At 47.1% G+C, this 22805-nt stretch overlaps 1 protein-coding gene across 1 annotated transcript in view; it reads right to left on the bottom strand.

The window, feature by feature from the left end:
• Window positions 1-1635: 1635 nt before the first annotated feature.
• Window positions 1636-22805, bottom strand: part of epb41l5 (erythrocyte membrane protein band 4.1 like 5) — a 208827-nt gene continuing 187657 nt past the window's right edge. The window contains exons 21-24 of the mRNA XM_070874359.1: window positions 20746-20839; window positions 6482-6559; window positions 4567-4709; window positions 1636-2457 (exon numbers count right to left, since the gene is read on the bottom strand). Coding sequence (XP_070730460.1) covers window positions 2394-2457; window positions 4567-4709; window positions 6482-6559; window positions 20746-20839 — 379 coding nt within the window. The 3' untranslated portion in view covers window positions 1636-2393. The remainder of the gene's footprint in view (window positions 2458-4566; window positions 4710-6481; window positions 6560-20745; window positions 20840-22805) is intronic.

The following is a 22805-nucleotide window of genomic DNA, read 5'->3' as shown; positions in this document are numbered from 1 at the left end:
ACTGCAGCGGGAGCCCTGGTGCAGGGGCTAACCACATGACCTTCTGTCCTAGTGAGAAGAACAAAGCTGAGCACCCGTGCTCGAGGAGCAATTATCGGATACCAAAAACGCAGGTCATGAAGCAGTGGGGTTGGCTGGAGAGCTGCACTGGTTACAGTCCACTGTCGGTAGCCTGGGAGATAAAAGGAGTAACACAGAGTAGCTCTCAGAAGGAGATGAAGTTGGGTAGGATTGAGGACTGCAGAAGAATAATGTGCTCATCACCTCCCCCACCACAAATATTGAAAATGCGCAATGCGATAATAGTAATCAGTAGCTGGACATATTTGGGGTGGGAATATAACAAGCAATTACCATGCAGCAGATTTTACCATCCTATAATTAAAAAAGACTAATCACAGCACCAGCGAGCCGAGGTGCTAATTACTATGGAGACATCTTCCCTCCTAAAGGGAGGTAAAAGATAAAGGGCCAGTCACGGCAAGCACAGGGGTTGCATTAATATACACTACTTTTATGAAGAACTTTAAAGCGTGCACTGATCCATCGCCAGTTTATACACACTCCCTTGATCTCAGTAAAGTCACACAAAAGATTCGCAGCGGTAGTCCCTGAAGAGGGGTTGGGCCAGTTGGATAAGAGCAGTGTGAAAGCTGCATAGCAGGCCATGACTCTGTGGAATAGCAGCTGCACATTTAGTTTGTTCCGTGTGAGTTTTGCTCCTCCACTAACTGTTTAAATGCAACACGATACGGAGTTAAGGAAACGCCTGGCTTGGGGGGGGGGGGGGGGGGGGTAGGAAGGAGGGGTAAAACAGAATGTGATGAAGGGACCTTCCTCTGAATAGATACTACAGAACTGTAGCTTACAAGGTAAATGGAGCAGGCATGTCCCCCACTTAAAGCAGCCACACAGAGTGAATTCACCTGCCAGACATGATGAGAGAGTGGAGGTGCAGCCCCCACTCCCCCCTCTCCCCAGCAAGAGAACTGGGCAGATAGGAGAAGGCATGGGGGACTGCTCACTCTAAGCTACCTTCATACAGCTCTATGAATCCAATTATGGAGCAGCATCAGGGGGAACACATGCAGGGCGTTTGGGGAACGAGTGTGTGTGCGCGGGGGGGGTGGGGGGGGGGGAGCCAGGAAGAAACAAAAACCTAAATGGAGAGGGGAATGTAAAGGATCTAAAAACTTTTAGTTGGAAAAAAAAAAGTTACAATATGACAAAGATTACTGGTTGAATGTTGCACGGTCACAGTATTTCTTCCCCCCGCTCTTCACAAGCCACGTGGTCCTTTCCCCTTCGTGTTTCTGCCTCCTGATGAAGGGTGCCCAGTGAAACCACCTGCCTATTTCCAACGCTGATGGGTCTGCTGTGCCTTCCCCGGTATTTCCCATGCCTTTTTTTTGGTTCCAAGCACTCTGCGCTGGTGAGAGAACAATTGTCAAAATAATTGAATATTTTCGATAAAGGCTCAAGTCCTCTTTCCGTGTCGAAAGGGCCCCGCCCGAGGGCCCCAAATCAAAAGTGTTATCAAAACGGTTGCCAGAGCATGCGGAGACTTCAGGAGAATCAGTGTGTGGTTCCAGATCAGTGCTGGTGTTACCCCTCCCCCACTCCGGCCCCCTCCATTCCCCACACGTCACTTCACTAGCACCCTGGAGCTAGAGCCTGAATCTACATGTGGAGAGATGCCTCAGATTTTAAACAAAAATCTGAGGCGTTAAAGTGTCCAACTCTTCTCAAAAGCGTTATATATGAAAGGGCTGATCCGTTGCACATATTGATATCCAATCCGTTGCTCCCAGCGGGAGAGCTCGGATCGGAGAATCGGGGCTACAATATTATGACCCCCCATCTCCGACCCGCACTCCCTGTGGACACGGCACCATGCTCGCAGCCACTGATTACCCCTTTAGTGTTGTTCCAGCTTCAGACAGCAGTTCATTCTTAGCATCAGTAGTCAACACAAAGCTTTCTTCACGCCGGCAAATGGGTCTTATTTTGTTGAGATGAAATTATCGGAGTTGCTCCAGTTTTGAATGCCGCCTGTAGGCGTGCCAGTTTTTCCAGTCGTTTTCAGCCATCAGCAGCCTGGAGGAATTCACATTCTCTTTCGTAGGAACTCAAAGCCTTTTTTGTTCAAGCTTTGTTGTGGGTGCGAAAAGCAAGGTTTCATCAGGAGGGTGTCCCACCTCAGCCACCGTCCCCAGACGTTTAAAAGGAGGGGGGGGGGGGAGAAAAGAGTGTGGAGCTGGGATTTTGTACAAAAGGAGGTTGTCGATGTTGCTGGGTTACTCCACGTGGAATAGCGGTGCATCTTACAGTCTGAATGCACCTTTTGACTGTCGTGTTCATCTCAAACAGCTAAAAGGCAAGCCCTATAGTTCTCACAACTCCGTCGTCAGCAACCCCTTGGGCCTCGCAGTCTTCTCCACATCCTTTGCAATAATGCTGCAGGAGGTAAACAACATCCATCACAACACATGAAATAACGGACATAACATCCTTAACAGTGAAAGGTCCCAAGGTGCTTTATAAAAATATAACAAAAGAAATAGGAGCAGGAGTAAGCCATACGGCCTCTCGAGCCTGCTCCGCCATTTAATGAGATCATGGCTGATCCGATCATGGACTCAGGTCCACTTCCCTGTCCGCTCTCCATAACCCCTTATTCCCTTATCGGTTAAGAAACTGTCTGTCTCTGTCTTAAATTTATTCAATGACCCAGCTTCAACAGCTCTCTGAGGCAGCGAATTCCACAGATTTACAACCCTCAGAGAAGAAATTCCTCCTCATCTCAGTTTTAAATGGGCAGCCCCTTATTCTAAGATTATGTCCCCTAGTTCTAGTCTCCCCCATCAGTGGAAACATTCTCTCTGCATCCACCTTGTCAAGCCCCCTCATAATCTTACACGTTTCGATAAGATCACCTCTCGGTCTTCTGAATTCCAATGAGTAGAGGCTCAACCTACTCAACCTTTCCTCATAAGTCAACCCCCTCATCTCCGGAATCAACCGAGTGAACCTTCTCTGAACTGCCTCCAAAGCAAAGATATCCTTTCGTAAATATGGAAACCAAAACTGCACGCAGTATTCCAGGTGTGGCCTCACCAATACCCTGTATAGCTGTAGCAAGACTTCCTGCTTTTATACTCCATCCCCTTTGCAATAGAGAGGAGAGGAGAGCATGGTACAGGAGTTGGGACGGGGGGGGGAACATTATGGGAGTTGACTGAAGCTCTTGGTCGAAGAGATGAGTTCTGAGGTGGTTTTTCAAGAGATGTTTGCAAGGCAGAAGGACTTGAGAAGGTGGAGGAAATTCAAGAGTTTTGGGCATAATGGCTGAAGATTCTTCCATGAATGCAGGAGGTGGACGTTAAGCGCAGTAGATGAGTCAGAAGAGCAGAGCTAAACAGTAAATCTGGAGGAGATTACAGAGGTCGGTAATGTAAGGTCATGAAGGGATTTGAAGACGTAAACTTTGAAATCAAATGTACTGGGACACGGGGAAATAACTGGCATTTGGTCGGGATGGTGGTGATAGATGCGTAGAATCCAATACAAGATAGAATTTGGTGTCAGAGGATGCGTTTATCAATGGCTTTCAAGTCCTCCAACACAAAATTAACTCACACTAGTCAATCTCTCATGACACTGCTGTCTTCAGCTTACTGTTTCACCCTCCGCATCTCACCCAACTCTTTGTGCTTCTCTCCCATTTCCCGATCACTGGTGCTTCCACCCACATCCATTGCTTCCCCTGCCCATTACCCTTCCATTACCAATATTCCTCTCCATACCACCCCCACTTGTTTCATGACTCCCTAGCCATTTCACTTTCAATTACCTACTCGACCCCTGTACCCTTCCATTCTCTCTTGGGTCACTGATACTCACCTCACGGCTGAGGCAATTAGCTTGCTTCTAAATTCAACAGATTTTGGAAAAAAAATTCACATTGAAAACAAAAAGACATAGACATTCTCTCATTCCCTCAGTTTAATACACTTTTTTAAGATAATGGAAGACAAAAGTTACTACAGATGCATCATCAGAACACTCATTTCTGTCTCTCTCACTCACACTCCTTTTTAAACAAAGAAAATGTATTTTTTTTGGACATTAGAACATAAGAACGTAAGAATTAGGAGCAGGAGTAGGCCATTTGGCCCCTTGAGCCTGCTCCACCGTTCAATGAGATCATGGCACGATTAGAGATTTCAGTCACTTAAAAAAATGATGGATGAAAACATTTTTAACGATTTGTTCAAGTCCGATGATCACAAGATCCTTTACGGTCACTATAAAATAGCAGCTCTCGAGTGTCACACACAGTGACACCTTTAACATTGAATATTCCTATCAAGGCACCACCTACATGAACAACAGGTACTGCAGGTCCTTAGTTTTCAATGAATAGTGCACCCCATGTACCAAATTTAATATATAATAGACACACACCAACTGGTGATCCAGCTCCCATTTGCTATTAAATACAAGGCTTGGTTTAAAGCATATCCATTTATCCCATAGTGGCAGACGTTGTCAGTGAGACTTTACCTGGTTGGAAATGTCGACTCCAAGGAATGTTGAGCTGGAGTCGGAGATGGTAGTGGAAAGAGTGTAGACTCCGCAACTGGCTTCGTTACTTTTACGGCAGAAGAAACGTCACGATTGAAAATTCCATTTGCAACGACTCCACCCTATATCGACACCAAAAATGTTGTTCAAAATTCAGACATCAGAAGAAATAGCTAAATATTTTGGTTGACCAGCAATGTCTCAGCAGGAACAGTAGCATAGCAGAAATGTTACTGGACTAGTAATCCAGAGGTCTGGACTAATGATCCGGAGATAAGAATTCAAATCCCACCATGGAAGCTGGGGAATTTAAATTCAGTTAAATAAATCTGGAATAAAAAGCTAGGACTAGTAATTGTGATCATGTAATGACCGGATTGTCATAAAGACCAATGTCCTTTAGGGAAGGAAATCTGCTGCCCTTACCTGGTCTGGCCGATATGTGACTCCAGACCATACAGCAGTGTGGTTGACTCTTAACTGCCTTCTGAAATGACCCAGCAAAACCACTCAATTGTCAAGGCAGCCACCTTCTCAATGGCAATTATGGATAAGAGAATAAGAACATAAGAAATAGGAGCAGGAGGAGGCCATTTGGCCCCTCGAGCCTGCTCTGCCATTTACTGAGATCATGGCTGACCTTCTACCTGCACTATCCCCATATCCCTTAATATCAAAAAGTCTATCGATCGCTGTCTTGAATATTCTCAACGACTGAGCTTCCCCAGCCCTCTGGGGTAGAGAATTCCAAATATTCACCACCCTCTGAGTGAAGGCATTTCTCCTCATCTCGGTCCTAAATGGCCGACCCCTTATTCGGAGACTGTGACCCCTGGTTCTAGACTCCCCAGCCAGGGGAAACATCTGGGCAATAAATGCTGGCCTTGCCAGCGATGCCCACATCCCATGAATGAATTTTTTTTAACAGCAGGGTAGCTGGGATCACAGGGGATAGAAGGAACAACAACGATCAATTCTAGGCTGCCACTGAGCTCTTCAATGGTGATGCTGCAGTGAAGCTGCTGCTGATGGCCATCACTTCTGCTGGCTGGAGACAAGACCCACAAGGATAAATGATCAGAGTGGCTCAGATCAGCCTTGGACACATGAAATAGCAGGTCTACAACAGGCTAGTTGATGACAGGCACAAAGGCGTACGTTGAGGAACTCAAAAAAAAAAACCTACTCCAGGTGCTCGAGTACAAAATAAAGCTAAGTTCCCACTTCAGTGCTGTGCTGAGGGAGCGCTGCACTGTCAGAGGTGCAGTCTTTTGGATGAGATGTTAAACTGAGGCCCCGTCTGCTTTCTCAGGTGAACGTAAAAGATCCCATGGCACTATTTCAAAGAAGAGCAGGGGAGTTATCCCCGGTGGCTTGACCAATATTCATCCCTTAATCAACATAACCAAAAAACAGATTATCTGATCATTGTCACATTGCAGTTTGTGGGAACTTGCTTGTGCGCAAATTGGCTGCCGCGTTTCCCACATTACAACAGTGACTACACGTCAAAAGTACTTCTTTGGCTGTAAAGCGCTTTGAGATGTCCAGTGGTCGTGAAAGGCGCTATATAAATGCAAGTCTTTCTTTTTTTTTCCCGCTGAAATTTGGCTCGGGAATGAGGTGCTTGGGAACGCTTGTCGCTAAACTATAATTTTGTCTGAGATGAAACGTTGGGCTCTCTGAATCCGTTGATTCTCTCTCATTAACAGATAATTATACAGATGCTCCACCAAAGCAGAAAGTGAGCGAGCTCCTGCAGAGACTGTGGTTTGTCGGTGCGCATCAGTCGGGTCAAATTACAACTTATCCCCCCCGCCCCCCCCACCCCCCACACCCCACCCTTGCCAGGCGTCGCCGAAACTCAATTACAAATAGAACTGTGGGTACCTACCAGCGGGGCAGGGTCGGTGAAATCGATCAGATTCTCGCTCAGTGCTGATAGCAGGTTGTCGAGGTCCTCAGCAACGTTCTGCAAACACAAGAAAGAGCTTCATGTTCTCGGGCTGGGAAATGAAGCAGTGCAACTCGGGCTCCAGCGTAGTGAGCCATGGGTGGGGGGTCTCTAGTTGCAGCTCCGCAACACCGGGAAGGCAAGGAAGGAACGCCAATTCCTGCCCCACAAGTTGTGATGGCTAAAGATAACGGCAGGGAAAGCTCCCCGCCCCCGATTGTGCACATTCTCGAGCAGCGCCTGCAGAGGACTAGGAGCAAGTATTGTTAGCAGGCGGACACCTGGAAATACCTTGCCAAAAAGGTAAAGAAAGGGTTAAATCAGTCTGAAAGAACTGAATGACTGACACACTGGCTGCCTTTACCTCTCGCTAGTGTCAGCCATGGCTCAGTGGGTAGCACACTCATCTGAGTCAGAAGGTTGTGGGTTCAAGTCCCACTCCCAGGAACATGAGCACATAAATCTAGGCTGACACTCCAGTGCAGTGCTGAGGGAGCGCTGCACTGTCGGAGGTGCCGTCTTTCAGATGAGACGTTAAACCGAGGCCCCGTCTGTCCTCTCAGGTGGACGTAAAAGATCCCACGGCACTATTTCGAAAAAGAGCAGCAGAGTTATCCCCAGTGTCCTGGGCAACATTTATCCCTAAATCAACACCACTAAAAAAAATAACAGATTATCTGGTCACTATCACATTGCTGTTTGTGGGAGCTTGCTGTGCGCAGTTGGCTGCCGCGTTTTCCACATCACAACCGTGACTACACTCCAAAAGTACTTCAATGGCTGTAACGCGCTTTGAGACATCCGGTGGTCGGGAAAGGTGCTATATAAATGCAAGTCTTTCTTTCTCGCTCACCTCCAGCATTTATCATCATTGGCCTCCTGGGCTCCACCCCACACACAAACTCCATTGGCAACATCATATCTCACACGCGATCCTGCTCACACCCACATCATCCCAGTCACTGCTATCCTGCACCACATGCGACTGCCTATCCATCCCCCAGTGCTTCTTGTCCTAGTGATAAAATCATTGTGGTCACACACCGCTCTACACCTACAATGCTCTCACAATCAGCATCATTGCATCCCCACCATCACACTTTAACATAAGGAGCAGGAGTAGGCCATTTGACCCCTCGAGCCTGCTCCGCCATTTAATTAAGATCATGATCTGATCTTGGTCTCGACTCCACTTCCCTGCCCGCTCCCCATAACCCTTCACTCCCTTATCGTTCAAAGATCTGTCTATCTCCACCTCCATTCAATGACCAGGTCTCCACAGCTCTCTGGGGTAGAGAATTCCAAAGATTCACAACCCTCTGAGAGAAGAAATTCCCCCTCATTTCCATTTTAAGTGGACGACTCCTTATTCTGAATCTATGCCCCCTAGTTCTAGATTCCCCCACGAGGGAAAACATCCTATCTGAATCTATCCTGTCAAGCCCCCTCAGAATCTTATACATTTCAATAAGATCACCTCATTCTTCTAAACTCCAATGAGTATAGGCCCAACCTGCTCAACCTTTTTTCATAAGACAATCCTATCATCTCAGGAATCATCCTCAAGAACCTTCTCTGAACTGCCTCCAATGCAAGTATGTCCCTCCTTAAATAAGGAGACCAAAACTGTACGCAGTACTCTAGGTGTGGTCTTACCAATACCCTGTACAGTTGTAGAAGAACTTCTCTGCTTTTATACTCCATCCCCCTTGCAATAAAGGCCAACATTCCATTTGCCTTCCTCAATTACTTGCTGTACCTGCATACTAACTTTGTGTTTCATGGGCAAGGACCCCTAGGTCCCTCTGTACCTCGGCATTTTGTAATCTCTCCCCATTTAAATAATCATTTGCTCCCCCATTAGTGGCAAATCCTTCAGCTGTCGTGCCCCTCGCCTAGCAATTCTCTATCGAAACCTCTTCCCCCCCCCACCACCGCCTTCCCAATTCCCATGTCTCTTCCTGCCTTCAAAAGCTTTGTCAAAATGATACCAGCCCAATGATGTCACCTGGAAATTCACTTCATTCATAAAAATCTTCAAACTCTTTAAAGGGAGCACAAGTTTCCAGAAATGGGGATCCCTTGGGATAAACCGAATGGTTCTTTCGAACTCTCTCCGAGAAATTCGCAGCTATCTTGTTTGCATCGCCAGCATTACGTTTTGGGCGGTTAGAAAACAGGATAAAGGTGTGTAATAAAAACAGAAAATGCTGGAAACACTCAGCAGGTCAGGCAGCATCTGTGGAGCAAGAAACAGAGTTTGCGTTTCAGGTCGCTGACCTTTGGTCAGATAAGGCGCGTGCTTGTTGTGCGTTAGTATATTACCGAGTGTTTCCTGGCCACACTCCTGGGACTAATTCATGCCAATACTGACAGCACTTTGTAAATTGTCAGGCACCAATATTGGCAAATACAGGGGGCGGGCAGATCAATATTCAACAACTCTGCCTCGTGGCATATTTGAAGTATGTAAAAAAAATATTAGTTGTGCTTTTATGAAGATGGCAACATTTAATTTGATTTGACTGTTACAGTAATGATTTAATATGTTCACCGATATGTTATACATTTTAAATACAATGCTTCAAAGAGCAGGCTAGCTCCGGTTGAGACCCCAGATAGTGATGTGCAATTGGAGGGTTTAACACTGGTGCATTGTGAGTTATTGCAAGGCCGTTCAGGGGGTGATGTCAGGAAGTACTTCTTCACAGGATAATGGAAATCTGGAACTCTCTCAAACTTTCAGAATGGAGATTGATACTGTGCACTGTTCTGATTGCCATATTATAAAAAGGATATAGAGGCACTTGGGGTTGGTGCAAAAAAAGATTTACAAGGATGACACCAGAACTGAGATGATATACTTACCAGGAAAGGTTGAACAGGCTGGAGCTCTTCTCTACAGAGAAGACCGAGGGGTGACCTGATTGAGGTCTTTTAAAATTATGACGGGGTTTGATAAGGTAGACATAAAGAAGATGTTTCCACTTGTGGGGACGTGCCAAAACTAGAGGTCCTAAATAAAAGATAGTCACCTGTAAAGTCAAGAAGGATTCAGGAGGAACCCACCACCACATGGAGCAGTTGAGGCAAATAGCAAAGATGCATTTAAGGTGAAGCTAGGTAAGCACATCAGGGGGAAAGGAATAGAAGGATATGCCGATAGGGTGAGATGAAGTAGGGTGGGAGTGCGCATAAACATCAGCACAGACCAGTTGGGTAGAATGGGCTGTTTCTGTGCTGTAGATTATAAGTAATGGCCCAGAAATCCCAGCCTCCCCGGGTCCGTACGGAGTGTGTACGGACCCGAGAACACATCGCAAAAGCCGGTTTTCAACGCACAATACGCATGCGCTGAAGATCCTCCGCATCTCGGGAGCGAGGACATTTGCAAGGGCAAGATTGCGGTATTTACCCATATCTTGCCCAGCAAATGTCCTGACAACTCTTGCGCCTGATAAAAGCAGCTGCATAGCCTACTTTTACAGGTGTAAGAGTTTTAAAACACACAAAAGCATTAAAAAACATTAAAAAAACATTTTATTTTTAAAAACCCTGCCCACTACAGTAAGCTTATTTTAAACCATAATTAAAAATACTTTTTTAAAAATTGGAATTTTTTTCTAAGACATTTATTAACTTTAATTTCAATTAATTTTAATTATGTGAGGTGTGTTTTTTATTATGGTGTTTAGTGTGGGTTTTTTTCTGATTAATAGCAATGAGAACTGGTAGATACGGAGTTCCATTGCTATTAATGAGAAAGCTGTGGAATACTGTACCTGATTGGCTGAGCAGTCACACGTGACTGCACCTTCTGCGTGGGAACCTGGAGGACGACAGCCCGCTTCGCAGCGCGGGAAGAGAAGGCCTCCCCACTGGAATCCCACGCTCTTCCGGGACTACCAGGTACTTGCGTAAAAATTCTCCGGTCGGAGGCGATCGTCCAAAAGAAGCCTCCAACCGGAATTTAAGGGACAATAAATATGCCAAACATTTCTTCAACGACGACTTTGGTCACCCCCCCCCCCGAACCTTCTCCTAATCCGATCAGACGACCCCCTCCGCCCCATGAAGCACCTTGAAATGCTTCACCACATTAAAAGGTGCCATTTTGGCATAAGTTGACAGTGCTGGCTTTTGGCTCTTGACATCTACAACCATAGGGATGGACAAATTTTGTGTCTGCATCCAAAGCCTGGATTAAGCAAGTCATATTACCAGAATGAACCATCATTCTACACGCTAGAACAACCCATCAAATCAAAGCACGGCAAGAATAAACCAAGGTACAGGGACAAGAACAAGTTGAACCCATTAGGATCTGAAGGGGACGTAACCTCCAAAGGTGAACTGCGGAGTTATTAATGGAACCTGACTCCACGTGGGTGAGTTAATGGTTAGCTGTGAACTCCTCCATAGAAACATAGAAACATAGAAAATAGGTGCAGGAGTAGGCCATTCGGCCCTTCTAGCCTGCACCGCCATTCAATGAGTTCATGGCTGAACATTCAACTTCAGTACCCCATTCCTGCTTTCTCGCCATACCCCTTGATCCCCCTAGCAGTAAGGACCTCATCTAACTCCTTTTTGAATATATTTAGTGAATTGGCCTCAACAACTTTCTGTGGTAGAGAATTCCACAGGTTCACCACTCTCTGGGTGAAGAAGTTCCTCCGCATCTCGGTCCTAAATGGCTTACCCCTTATCCTTCGACTGTGACCCCTGGTTCTGGACTTCCCCAACATTGGGAACATTCTTCCTGCATCTAACCTGTCTAACCCCGTCAGAATTTTATATGTTTCTATGAGGTCCCCTCTCATTCTTCTGAACTCCAGTGAATACAAGCCCAGTTGATCCAGTCTTTCTTGATAGGTCAGTCCCGCCATCCCGGGAATCAGTCTGGTGAACCTTCGCTGCACTCCCTCAATAGCAAGAATGTCCTTCCTCAGGTTAGGAGACCAAAACTGTACACAATACTCCAGGTGTGGCCTCACCAATGCCCTGTACAACTGTAGCAACACCTCCCTGCCCCTGTACTCAAATCCCCTTGCTATGAAGGCCAACATGCCATTTGCTTTCTTAACCGGCTGCTGCACCTGCATGCCAACCTTCAATGACTGATGTACCATGACACCCAGGTCTCTTTGCACCTCCCCTTTTCCTAATCTGTCACCATTCAGATAATAGTCTGTCTCTCTGTTTTTACCACCAAAGTGGATAACCTCACATTTATCCACATTATACTTCATCTGCCATGCATTTGCCCACTCACCTAACCTATCCAAGTCGCTTTGCAGCCTCACAGCATCCTCCTCGCAGCTCACACTGCCACCCAACTTAGTGTCATCCGCAAATTTGGAGATACTGCATTTAATCCCCTCATCTAAATCATTAATGTACAGTGTAAACAGCTGGGGCCCCAGCACAGAACATTGCGGTACCCCACTAGTCACTGCCTGCCATTCTGAAAAGTACCCATTTACTCCTACTCTTTGCTTCCTGTCTGACAACCAGTTCTCAATCCATGTCAGTACACTACCCCCAATCCCATGTGCTCTAACTTTGCACATCAATCTCTTGTGTGGGACCTTGTCGAACGCCTTCTGAAAGTCCAAATATACCACATCAACTGGTTCTCCCTTATCCTTATCCACTCTACTGGAAACATGTGGTGACAATGTAAAGACTCCAACTGGACAGCAGTGAACCGCCTCACAGCATCATTACTTCTTCTCTTCTTAGGTAGCCCCCCAAGTCGAGGATGACTTGCTTCCACACTAATACAAGTTCTTAGGTGACCGATGAGTCCAATGCGGGACTTACAGTCTCGGTCACAGGTGGGGTAGACGGCGGTTGTAGGTTGAGGGTGGGGTGCTTGGGTTGTCGGGCGCTCCTTCCGCTGTTTGAGCTTGGTTTCCGCGGGCTCCCGATGAAGAGACTCGAGGTGTTTGGCGCCTTCCCGGATGCTTCTCCTCCATTTTGAGCGGTCTTGGGCCAGGGATTCCCGGGTGTCGGTGGAGATGCTGCACTTCTTCAAGGAGGCTGTGAGGGTGTCCTTGAAGGCTTTGTAGCAACACCAACTCTTCACCGCCTTTATTTTAAAGCTCAGTTGTTGACGCGCAACATCGCAGTTTATCGCAGCTTGGCGGCACGGAGCTAAAATCCAGTGATTTTTTAAAACGGTAAAGTTAAGGCAGCGTGTAGCACCCTTATGCCATCACTGAAACGTCTCGAGGTGCTTCGCACGCGAGGAATGGCTTGCTTTTGAGACTGACTGTTGAGGCACCCAGATAACGAGTTAGAGCTGGGCTGGGGCGACAGTGCGTCTCAGAGTTAGAGTCTGTGCGAGATCAAAGGCTAATTACAGAGCAATTAACAAGCTCTTTAAATGATCAGAATTACAGATTGTACAGATCGCACGCGCCAACAAGGGCGGCACTGTGTATATTTAAAATCATTAAGTATCACACCGAGAGAGCAAACAAGTGACTCCAGATTGTCCAAATTACATTGTTGCACTAGACAACGCTGTATAAAACAGCACCGAAATAACGAGTAACTGCACTCAATCACATATGCTGTGGTGAGCTGGAGAACTGGATGAGATTTAAAGACTTTGTTCAGCGAGAACTGAAATTGTATTTTCAGGGGTCAGATTTCAGAAATTAATGCTGACTGTTTGAATAAGAAGCATTTCAGGGTATTAGTACACAGTAGGCACATAATAGGGGTGCCCAAACAAAATAATTTGACCCCAGCTAGAGTATTGCGTCCCACACTGGGCAGCAGATTGCACACAGTTACTCGTCAGGACGGACATGAAGGCCTCGGAGAGGGGACGCAAGAGATTTTCCAGAAAGGTTTGAAGGATGAGGGATTAGAGTTATGAAGATAGACTGGAGATGCTGTGGTTATTCTCCTTGGAGCAGAGAAGGCTAAGAGGAGATTTGATCGAGGTGTTTAAAAGCATGAAGGGTTTAGATAGAGTAAATAAAGATAAACTGTTTCCAAAGGCTGAAGGGTTGAGAACCAGAGCGCACAGATTTATGGTGATTGGCAAAAGCAGAGGCGATGCAAGGAAAAACATTTTTACGTAGTGAGTGGGTGAGATCTGGAATGCACTGCCTGAGAGGGTGGTGGAGGCAGACTCAATCATGGCTTTCAAAATGGAGTTGGATAAGTATCTGAAGGAAAAAAGGTTGCGGGGAAAGGGCAGGGGAGTGTGACTAGCTGAGAGCCAGCGCACGGGCTCAATGGGCCAAATGGCCTTCTTCCGTGCTGTAACCATTCTATGATTCTATGAGGCGTGCCTTGAATCTGTTTTTGGAATAGGACAATTGCCTTGAACTTCGAGAAAGCAGAGGGGGTTGGAGAGTGAGAAGACTGTGAAAACTACAAATGTCCCCCTTCCAGTTGAATAATAAAGAAAAGACAGGCCATCGAGCTAAAGGTACAGATTTAATTTTCGGAGTTTAATTGCCAGTCAAATGACAACGTGGGGAGAGCTCGAGCCACGAATAGCAAACTCAGATTTGGCCAGGATTCAAAAGGGAGGCTCCCGCTTACCCTCAACAGCAGCACTCCAAGGTTGATCAGAGGTGGGATTGGCTAGGAGTTCACTGGTACGGCTTAGTGATCCAACTTCCAATAACACGGAAAGATACCTCAGGCTAAAGAGAGACAAAATGGTTCCCCTTTTCATTTTAACAGGATCGGGCTCATCGGTGACGGTCCAATCGGTTAAATAGCCTGCCTACACTCACTGTCCAGGCTGATACACGATGAGCAACTTTAGGTAAGATACTGGAAGGCATCGGGCAACCATGCAACCTTACCCGAACTGCAATTAGCACCTCCAGGAGAGAAAATGAGGGAGAAATTGGTGAATAAATTAGGAAAATAAAAATAAAAATTGAGGCGTTCAGCTGATGGCTTCAGAATCACAATATCGTTATTACTTCCACCTCCGTAGCATCGCCTCTGCCACTGCCTCAGCTCATCCGCTGCTGAAACCCTCACAGAAACATAGAAAATAGGTGCAGGAGTAGGCCATTCGGCCCTTCGAGCCTGCATCGCCATTCAATAAGATCATGGCTGATCATTCCCTCAGTACCCCTTTCCTGCTTTCTCTCCATACCCCTTGATCCCCTTAGCCATAAGGGCCATATCTAACTCCCTCTTGAATACATCCATGCTTTTATTACCTCCAGACTCGACTATTTTCAATGCACTGCTGGCCGGCCTCCCACCTTGCACCTGCACTCATCCAAAACTCTGCTGCCTGTATCCTAACTCACATCAAGTCCCGTTCACTCACCACTCCCCCACTCCCGCCCTCACTGACTTACAATGGCTCCCGGTCTGGCAACACCTCAATTTTAAAATTCTCAGCCTGGCTTTCAAAATCCTCCATGGCCTCACCTTTCACACTCTCTGTAACCCTCCTCCAGCTCTACAACCCTCTGAGATCTCCGCCAATTCTGGCCTCTTGTGCTTCCCCGATTTTAAATGCTCCTCCATTGGCGACCATGACTTCAGCTGTAAAGATCCTAAGCTCTAGAATTCCCTCGTTAAACCTCTCCGCCTCGCTCTCCTCCTTTAAGATGCTCCTGAAAACCTACCTCTTTATATCTCTTTCTGTGGCTCAGTGTAAAATTTTGTTTGATAACGCTCCTGCGAAGTACCTTCGGACATTTTAACTACATTAAATGTGCTCTATGCAGTATCAGCTGAGGCTCAGTGGGTAGCACTCTCGCCTCTGAGTCAGGAGGCTGTGGGTTCAAGTCCCACTCCAGGGATTTGAGCACAAAATTCTAGACTGACACTCCAGTGCAGTACTGAGGGAGTGCTGCACTGTCGGAGGTGCCATCTTTTGGAAGAGATGTTAAACAGAGGCCCCGTCTGCTCTCTCAGGTGGTTGTAAAAGATCCCATGGCACTATTTTGAAGAAGAGCAGGGGAGTTATGCCCGGTGTTCAGGCCAATATTTATCCCTCAATCAACATCACGAAAACAGATTAGCTGGTCATTATCACATTCCTGTTTGTGGGAGCTTGCTGGGCACAAACTGGCTGCCGGGTTTCCCACATTACAACAGTGTCTACACTCCAAAAGTATTTAATTGGCTTTATAGCACTTTGAGATGTCTGGTGATCGTCAAAGGGGCTATATAATTGCAAGTCTTTCTCCTTTTCTATATAAATACAAGTCATTGTGCCCAAGTCAGTCTGTTGCAGGTGCAGCACAACACTAGATTTTCACATCGAAGTTTTACCCAAAAAAGTATTTCAAGTTCAGTATGAAAATACAAACACAATCAGTTCACAAATTCAAATTTCAAGTGTAAATTCAAAACAATACCAGCAGAGGGAGCCCCTTCACCACAGAACAGTCAGTGGCAAATCCAACCGATGGCCAACAAAATAACTTTTAATTAAACTTTTAACTGACTTCAGTGTGTGTTTGAAGTTACAGACTTTTGTACAGAGGCTTAAAACTGGTTTCTGTAAATCGAGTGAGGGAGGGGGAACAAAAATAATCGGCCTTGGGTTCCCTGTCCCTGATCACGCTCCAAGAACATCTGAGTTTATTTATCAAGAGGACAGCATCAGGCTGTTTGAAGTGCCGCAGCTACTAGTCAAACAGCCAGTTTACACTCAGTGTCCAGGCTCTCACATGAAGATTGAATACATGGGCGAGGTACTGGGTAGGGTTGCCAGCAAAGTTCCCTTTAATGTTTTGGGGGGGGGTGGGGGTGCACGGTCCCTTTAAGGGAAGCGCACGGCCCATTCTAAATACTGCCATTCGCGGTTTTTCCTATTTAAAAGCCAGTGAGCCGGCTGCACGGGAGCTGCAGATCGCTACGCGGTCGTGCAGCTTAAAGGGAACATTGGTGGCCAACCTTCTCCAGGAATTGAAGATTGCGCAAACTAAGAGAAAAATCGTTTGGGAATTGTGTTTATTAACATTTTCTTTGAACGCTTTTGTTTATATTAGCTGTAACTATATTGCAGATGGAGTGGGGGTGGTGGGGAAAGCTGTTTGACTGGGCGGGGCAGTTAGAGGTGGGTGGTTACGTGGATGAAACCGGCATTAATGCGGCCAACCAGAGATGGCAACCCTCGTACTAATAGAGCCCGACCCCAGCACGATCCAACATATCAAATGTTATAGTCGCAGTGGGTTTGTTACGACAGATGCTCAAGGCTATGTAGCTCAAGAAAAATGTGTTAATTATTCAGGAGACTCTACTGCCCTCTTGTGGTAAAACGGATCAGAAACGAGCATCATCATCATCATCATCATAGGCAGTCCCTCGAGTCGAGGATGACTTGCTTCCACGTCAAAAAGTTCACGGGTGTTTCAATGATGGACCTAAAATTCCAGGTCCGAACTAAATCTGGAAGGGTGGAAGATGCCTGTGCGTGGATTATTTTAACGTGGGGTGGCCGGTGCACCCCAGCCACCACACGGGCTTGACAGAGCGAGGCCTTGGTCCAGTGGCGAGGATTAACCAAGACGACTGGAGACCAGCTCTGCTGCACGGACCTAGTGCGCGCACATATCGCAGTGTGGGCTGGCCTCTGCTGCCCCCGGGCCCTCGCCTCTTCTGGCGGCATACCACTCCAGGGAGCAACACGTGACGTCGCAGGAGAGCAACAGCGGTGAAGAGTGGCGTCATCAAGGTCCAGGTCGCTGATTGGAGCATGGGCAGGTACAGCAGGAGCAGCGAGGTCGGGGGCGAAGGAGCGGCGAGAGACTGTACAGAAAAGAGCAGCGGGGGTGTCAACACCACACCCTAACTGGGTAAGTAGTGTCTCTGTATCTTAATGACTGGGAGGAATTGTGACCTGCTGCCTGTAGGCGCGGTCAGTATAAATCTCTGGAGAAGCGTGGCTTTGGGGAAAAGAAGACAACAGGTTTTGGTGTGTCGCTACGTGCTTGGGGCGGGCGAGGGGGGGGGGGATAAAGGAATCCATTATTCTCCAATAAGGGGCAGTGCGATGATCGGGCTCTGTGCCGCCCATGGCACAAAGGGGGAAAAGTGATTGGACAACATCCTGTGACAAATCCAGAGAGGTTCTGCACTTACCGTGTGTAACGGGACTTACTGCTCCGGAGTAACAATTTTGCGCGCACAGTCCTGGAGGCAGTGAACACGTTAGTTTGTGAGCGTTACTGAACCACCGTCCCAGCAGCACTCGGTATGTTTGTGCTCTCCCTTCACATGGGCGGAGGAGATGGAGGGAAAACTGACCAGTTGGGTATTTGACTATGCGTGAGAAAGGCCTCGCTGGAGGCCAATAAACCCTGCCCCAGTCGCAGACAAAGACTATATACTTTAGGCCCGCTTTGAAGTAGGTCATCGGGGCCTAGTGGTGAGGCCAGTGGAAAATACCCCACCCACAGGGAGCAATAGGGCTGGAGTCACCAGTACTCCTGTACTCAGCAAAACCACCAGTAGGGCATAGTGCCACTGGAATATTCAGCCTCCAATAATCCAATAACCCGCCTTCACCATTTGTTTGTTCCCAACCTCTGTCGTCGAACTACAGTATGCAGACGACACATGCGTCTGCACACAGAGTCTGAACTCCAAGTCATAGTCAACATCTTCACTGAGGGGTACGGAAACATGGGCCTTACACTAAACATCCGTAAGACAAAGGCCCTCCACCAGCCTGGCCCCACCGCACAGCACTGCCCCCCAGTCATCAAGATCCATGGCACGGCCGTGGACAACGTGGAACACTTTCCATACCTCGGGAGCCTCTTATCATCGACGACGAGATTCAACACCGCCCCCAGTGTGCCAGCGCAGCCTTCGACCGCCTGAGGAAAAGTGTGTTCGAAGATCAGGCCCTCAAATCTGCCACCAAGCTCATGGTCTACAGGGCTGTAGTGATACCCGCCCTCCTGTATGGCTCAGAGACGTGGACCATATACAGTCGACACCTCAAATCGCTGGGGAAATACCACCAACGATGTCTCCGCAAGATCCCGCAAATCCCCTGGGAGGACAGACGCACCAACGTTAGTGTCCTCGACCAGGCCAACATCCCCAGCATCGATCAGCTCCACTGGGCGGGCCACATTGTTCGCATGCCCGACACAAGACACCCAAAGCAAGCGCTCTACTCTGAACTCCTAAATGGCAAGCGAGCCCAAGGTGGCCAGAAGAAGCATTTCAAGGACACCCTCAAAGCCTCCTTGATAAAATGCAACATCCCCACCGACACCTGGGAGTCCCTGGCCAAAGACCGCCCTAAGTGGAGGAAGTGCATCCGGGAGGGCACTGAGCACCTTGAGTCTCACCGTCGAGAGCATGCAGAAACCAAGCACAAGCAGCGTGCGGCAAACCAATCCCACCCACCCTTTCCTTCAACGACTGTCTGTCCCACCTGTGACAGAGTCTGTGGCTCTCGTATTGGACTGTTCAGTCATCTAAGAACTCATTTTTAGAGTGGAAGCAAGTCTTCCTCGATGTCGAGGGACTGCCTATGATGATGATGTTTCCCCTGGCTGGAGTGTCCAGAACGAGGGGGCATAGTCTCAGGATAAGGGGTCAGCCATTTAAGACAGAGACGAGGAGGAATTTCTTCACTCAGAGGATTGTGAATCTTTGGCATTCTCTGCCCCAGAATATATTCAAGCTGTGATAGATAGATTTTGGCGTCTCGGGGAATCAAGGGATATGGAGATCAGGTGGAAAAGTGGAGTTGAGGTCAATGATCAGCCATGATCTTATTGAATGGCAGAGCAGGCTCAAGGGGTCATAGGGACTACTCCTGCTCCTATTTCTTATGTTCTTATTGGATCGCGAGAGGTGCGGGCTATAAAAAGGACCGGGTTGGGGGGGGGGGGGGGGGGAGAGAAGGATTAGGCTTGTACAGGAAAGGCATCTCCAAAGTCACATGAGACAGGTCTAAGGAGGCTATAATTCAGCGGAAGTGTGCAGCACAAGTTGGCCAACATGACAATGCGCTTTAGATCTACAGCCAGCAAGATGATGAAGGGAAAGGCCGCCACGGTCAGGGTCCTCTGGTGGGTTTGTGTGCCGCCACCTGGTGGTGGTGCCGGGAGATAGATACAGAGCAGAAGGCCCCAGGGTCGATGTAAAGCTCTTACTCCATTAGCTCACTGAAGTGGGAAGTCAGTGCATTAAAGCACAAGTGGCCCCAAGTTAAAGAACGACAGCCAGAGAGTTCACTCAAATCACCCTGCAGTGAATCCTGGTGCATGTGTGGGGGGACGTCCCATGAGGGGAAAGCTGGGCGCAGCCACGATGGCCCAACAGTTGAATAGCTATCACTTGCAGTTTGGACTCACTGATGAAGAATGGCCACTGTGGCTGAAGTATCAGCGATAGCGCAGCGCGAGGCAGAAAGACAAAAACAGAAAATGCTGGAAACTGGATCGAAAAACAGGGAATGTTGGGAATGCCGAGCAGGTTGCTCAGCATTCACCGTTTAAAGAAGGGCCTATATCCGAAATATTAGCTGATTGTACTTCCAGAGTCACAGAACAAAATTGGGAAAATTAAGAGTTGATGGGGAAGAAAATATTTTCCAGGGCTTGTGTCCTTGGAACTATTTCATGAGCAGGACCATGGAGCCAAGAACGGTTACTCATTAACCAATCTGATAAGGACTTGCAACGTCTGCACATATTGGAATTGAAAAGCGTTCATATTATTGTCTAGATTCTGTCACTTGTTGGAATGCACAATGCAAATGGCATAGTTCAGTGCTTACTAATCTTAGACTTGCGGTGTCACAGAGATGAGTGTTTGGTGGGGACTGTGTGCTGTATGCAAATACCTGCCAATGGACAACTTGAGCACGTTATCTGGGTTGCGACTTTGGAACTGTTGCATTGTCCAAGGCCCTTCGGATGAGACACCTTTCCCGTTTAGGTGGACATAAAAGATCCCATGGCAATTCTTTCCCCCCTCCCCCCCAACAAAGAGTAGGGAGTTCTCTCAACTTTCATCCTTCGACCAGTACCATCAAAACCGGTTATTTTGGCCATTTTCACATTGCTGTTTGTGGGACCTGGCAATGCACAAATCAGCCGCCGCATTTACCTACACAACAACAGTGACTACACTTCAAAGGGGCTGAGTTGGTTGTGAAGCGCGCTGGGATGTCCTGAGGATGCGAGAGGTACTGTAGAAATGCACGTTTGTTCTTTCCTTCTTACCTTTAGAGCAGGGAGGTCACTGGGTGGTTCGGTGGGAGCGGAAATTGTTGGAAGCTCACAGTTTGGACCCGTCTCCTCCTCATTTAGATCGTCGCTATGAAGAACCAAGGAGAGAGAGATGTAATTCTGTAAAAGCCACCTGTTGTGGTACGCTCTATGGAGCCATGAACCCTAAATGTTTGACCTTCCTCCCTGAAAAGTCTACGTATAGGATGGGCATTTGAATTCAGTCAGGCTTCAAAGTTGAACCTCTGTTCCCACCATCCCGCCCCCCGATCCCACCCAACTGAAATTCGGTTTATCCAAATGAAGATTGAAAGTCCGGGTTTGAATATAGGAATATAAGGGAGAGCTTTCCTGGTCACAACGAGACTAAGAGTAGCTGCACACAGCCAGGCTCCTCCCAGTTATATTAGTCAGAAGGGGAAATAAAACCACAAGGTGAGCAGAGCTTTGACACATCAGCTTTGTTCAAACCCACAAGATAAAAAAGGAACATGATTACATTATTTACGGAAACAGGAACGGCTACCACTGTCTGGTTTTTCCCGGCAACAAACCCACAGGATTGGGTGGAGGGCGTGTTGTACACCCTGCCTGATATTTCTCTTCAGTGACTTTAAAACCAGGCGGGGTGCAAAATACAGTGTTGAACCTGATCCCACCAGTTTCCCGATGGGTTGGTTAGGTTAAAATTGCACCCTAAAAGTCCAATTTTCTTTTTAAAAGGAGCCCCACGTTTTCTCATGTATCTACGCGACATTAACCCTCGCAACTCTTCTTTTCAATTAATTTTCATAATTAGCGAAGCAGACACCAAGACCAAGCTGTAATGGTCCCAATGCCCATTCTGATCCACGCTCACTTCTGGATTCATTACAGGATTTCACCAGTTTTAATCGGATGGTACCCAGCAACGAGTACGGCAGCATAGCGGTTATGTTACTGGATTAGTAATCCAGAGGCCTGGACTAATGATCCGGAGACGTGAGCTCAAATCCCACCACAGCAGCTGGGGAATTTAAATTCAGTTAATTAAATAAATCTGGAATAAAAGCTAGTGTCAGTAATGGTGACCATGTAACTACCGGATTGTCATAAAAACCTATCTGGTTCATTAATGTCCTTTAGGCCTTTACGCGGTCTGGTCTATATGTGACTCCAGGCCCACAGCAATATGGTTGACTCTTAACTGCCCGTTGAAATGGCCAAGCAAGTCACTGAGCTCACCACCACTGCCGTCTCAATTAGGGATGAGCAATAAATGAATACATTTTAAAAATGCTTCGAATTAATTTTGAATAAAGGAACTAGCAGATTTGCTCTGAAGTTGCTCATGGTGTCAGATTATCTGCCATTTTATAAGGACAGGACATTGCGTATTATTCTGCTGAGGGGCAAGTGTGTCACCGCAAAGCCACGAGTTCTAATTGCAGTTCAGTAAACGCAGGGAGAGGTCAGAGTTTAAATTGCAGATGAGAAGGTGCTCATTAATTTCGGGCTTCAGTCTTTCTATCTGCGTATTTTGAGGTTTTTGTGCCTCTGTAACAAAAAGTGACATCAGGTTTGTGAGACTCATGCCACGTTTTTATTATATTTTATTTTATGGATCTAATTCAAAAGAAGTCACAAGTACCTCAGATATTGGGGTGAGTGGGGGGGGGGGGGCGGGAGGGGTGTGCCAGGTCCATCAGCAGGTGGAAGGACATAGATCAGAACTCATCGAATCATCATGTTCACATTCTGACCAAGTGTCGACATCCAACATGCTCGTGTGGAGCAACAACACTGATAGAGACTAGTTGGGCCCCATTTCTCTGCTGTAAGTTCTACCTAACCTGTGCAATCTATATACTGAACTTCAGTGTATTTCTACCATTCTGTGTTGGACAAGAGAAGCCAGCATTCAGCTTTTACTCCTCATCGCTACTTAACTGTCAGTTCCTTCAATGTCCCATATCCGTTTACTTACGTCCCTTGCTGATCTCATTTTTTTTAAGCAAGCTCCCTCCCTCGGTTTACAAACAATTAAATGGTGTAAATTCTACTGAATCTGAATG

Source organism: Pristiophorus japonicus, chromosome 3 (genome assembly GCF_044704955.1).
Source record: "Pristiophorus japonicus isolate sPriJap1 chromosome 3, sPriJap1.hap1, whole genome shotgun sequence".
Lineage (NCBI taxonomy): Eukaryota > Metazoa > Chordata > Chondrichthyes > Pristiophoridae > Pristiophorus > Pristiophorus japonicus.
The sequence above is the reverse complement of the archived record's forward strand: the minus strand, read 5'-3'. Positions and strand labels throughout refer to the sequence as shown.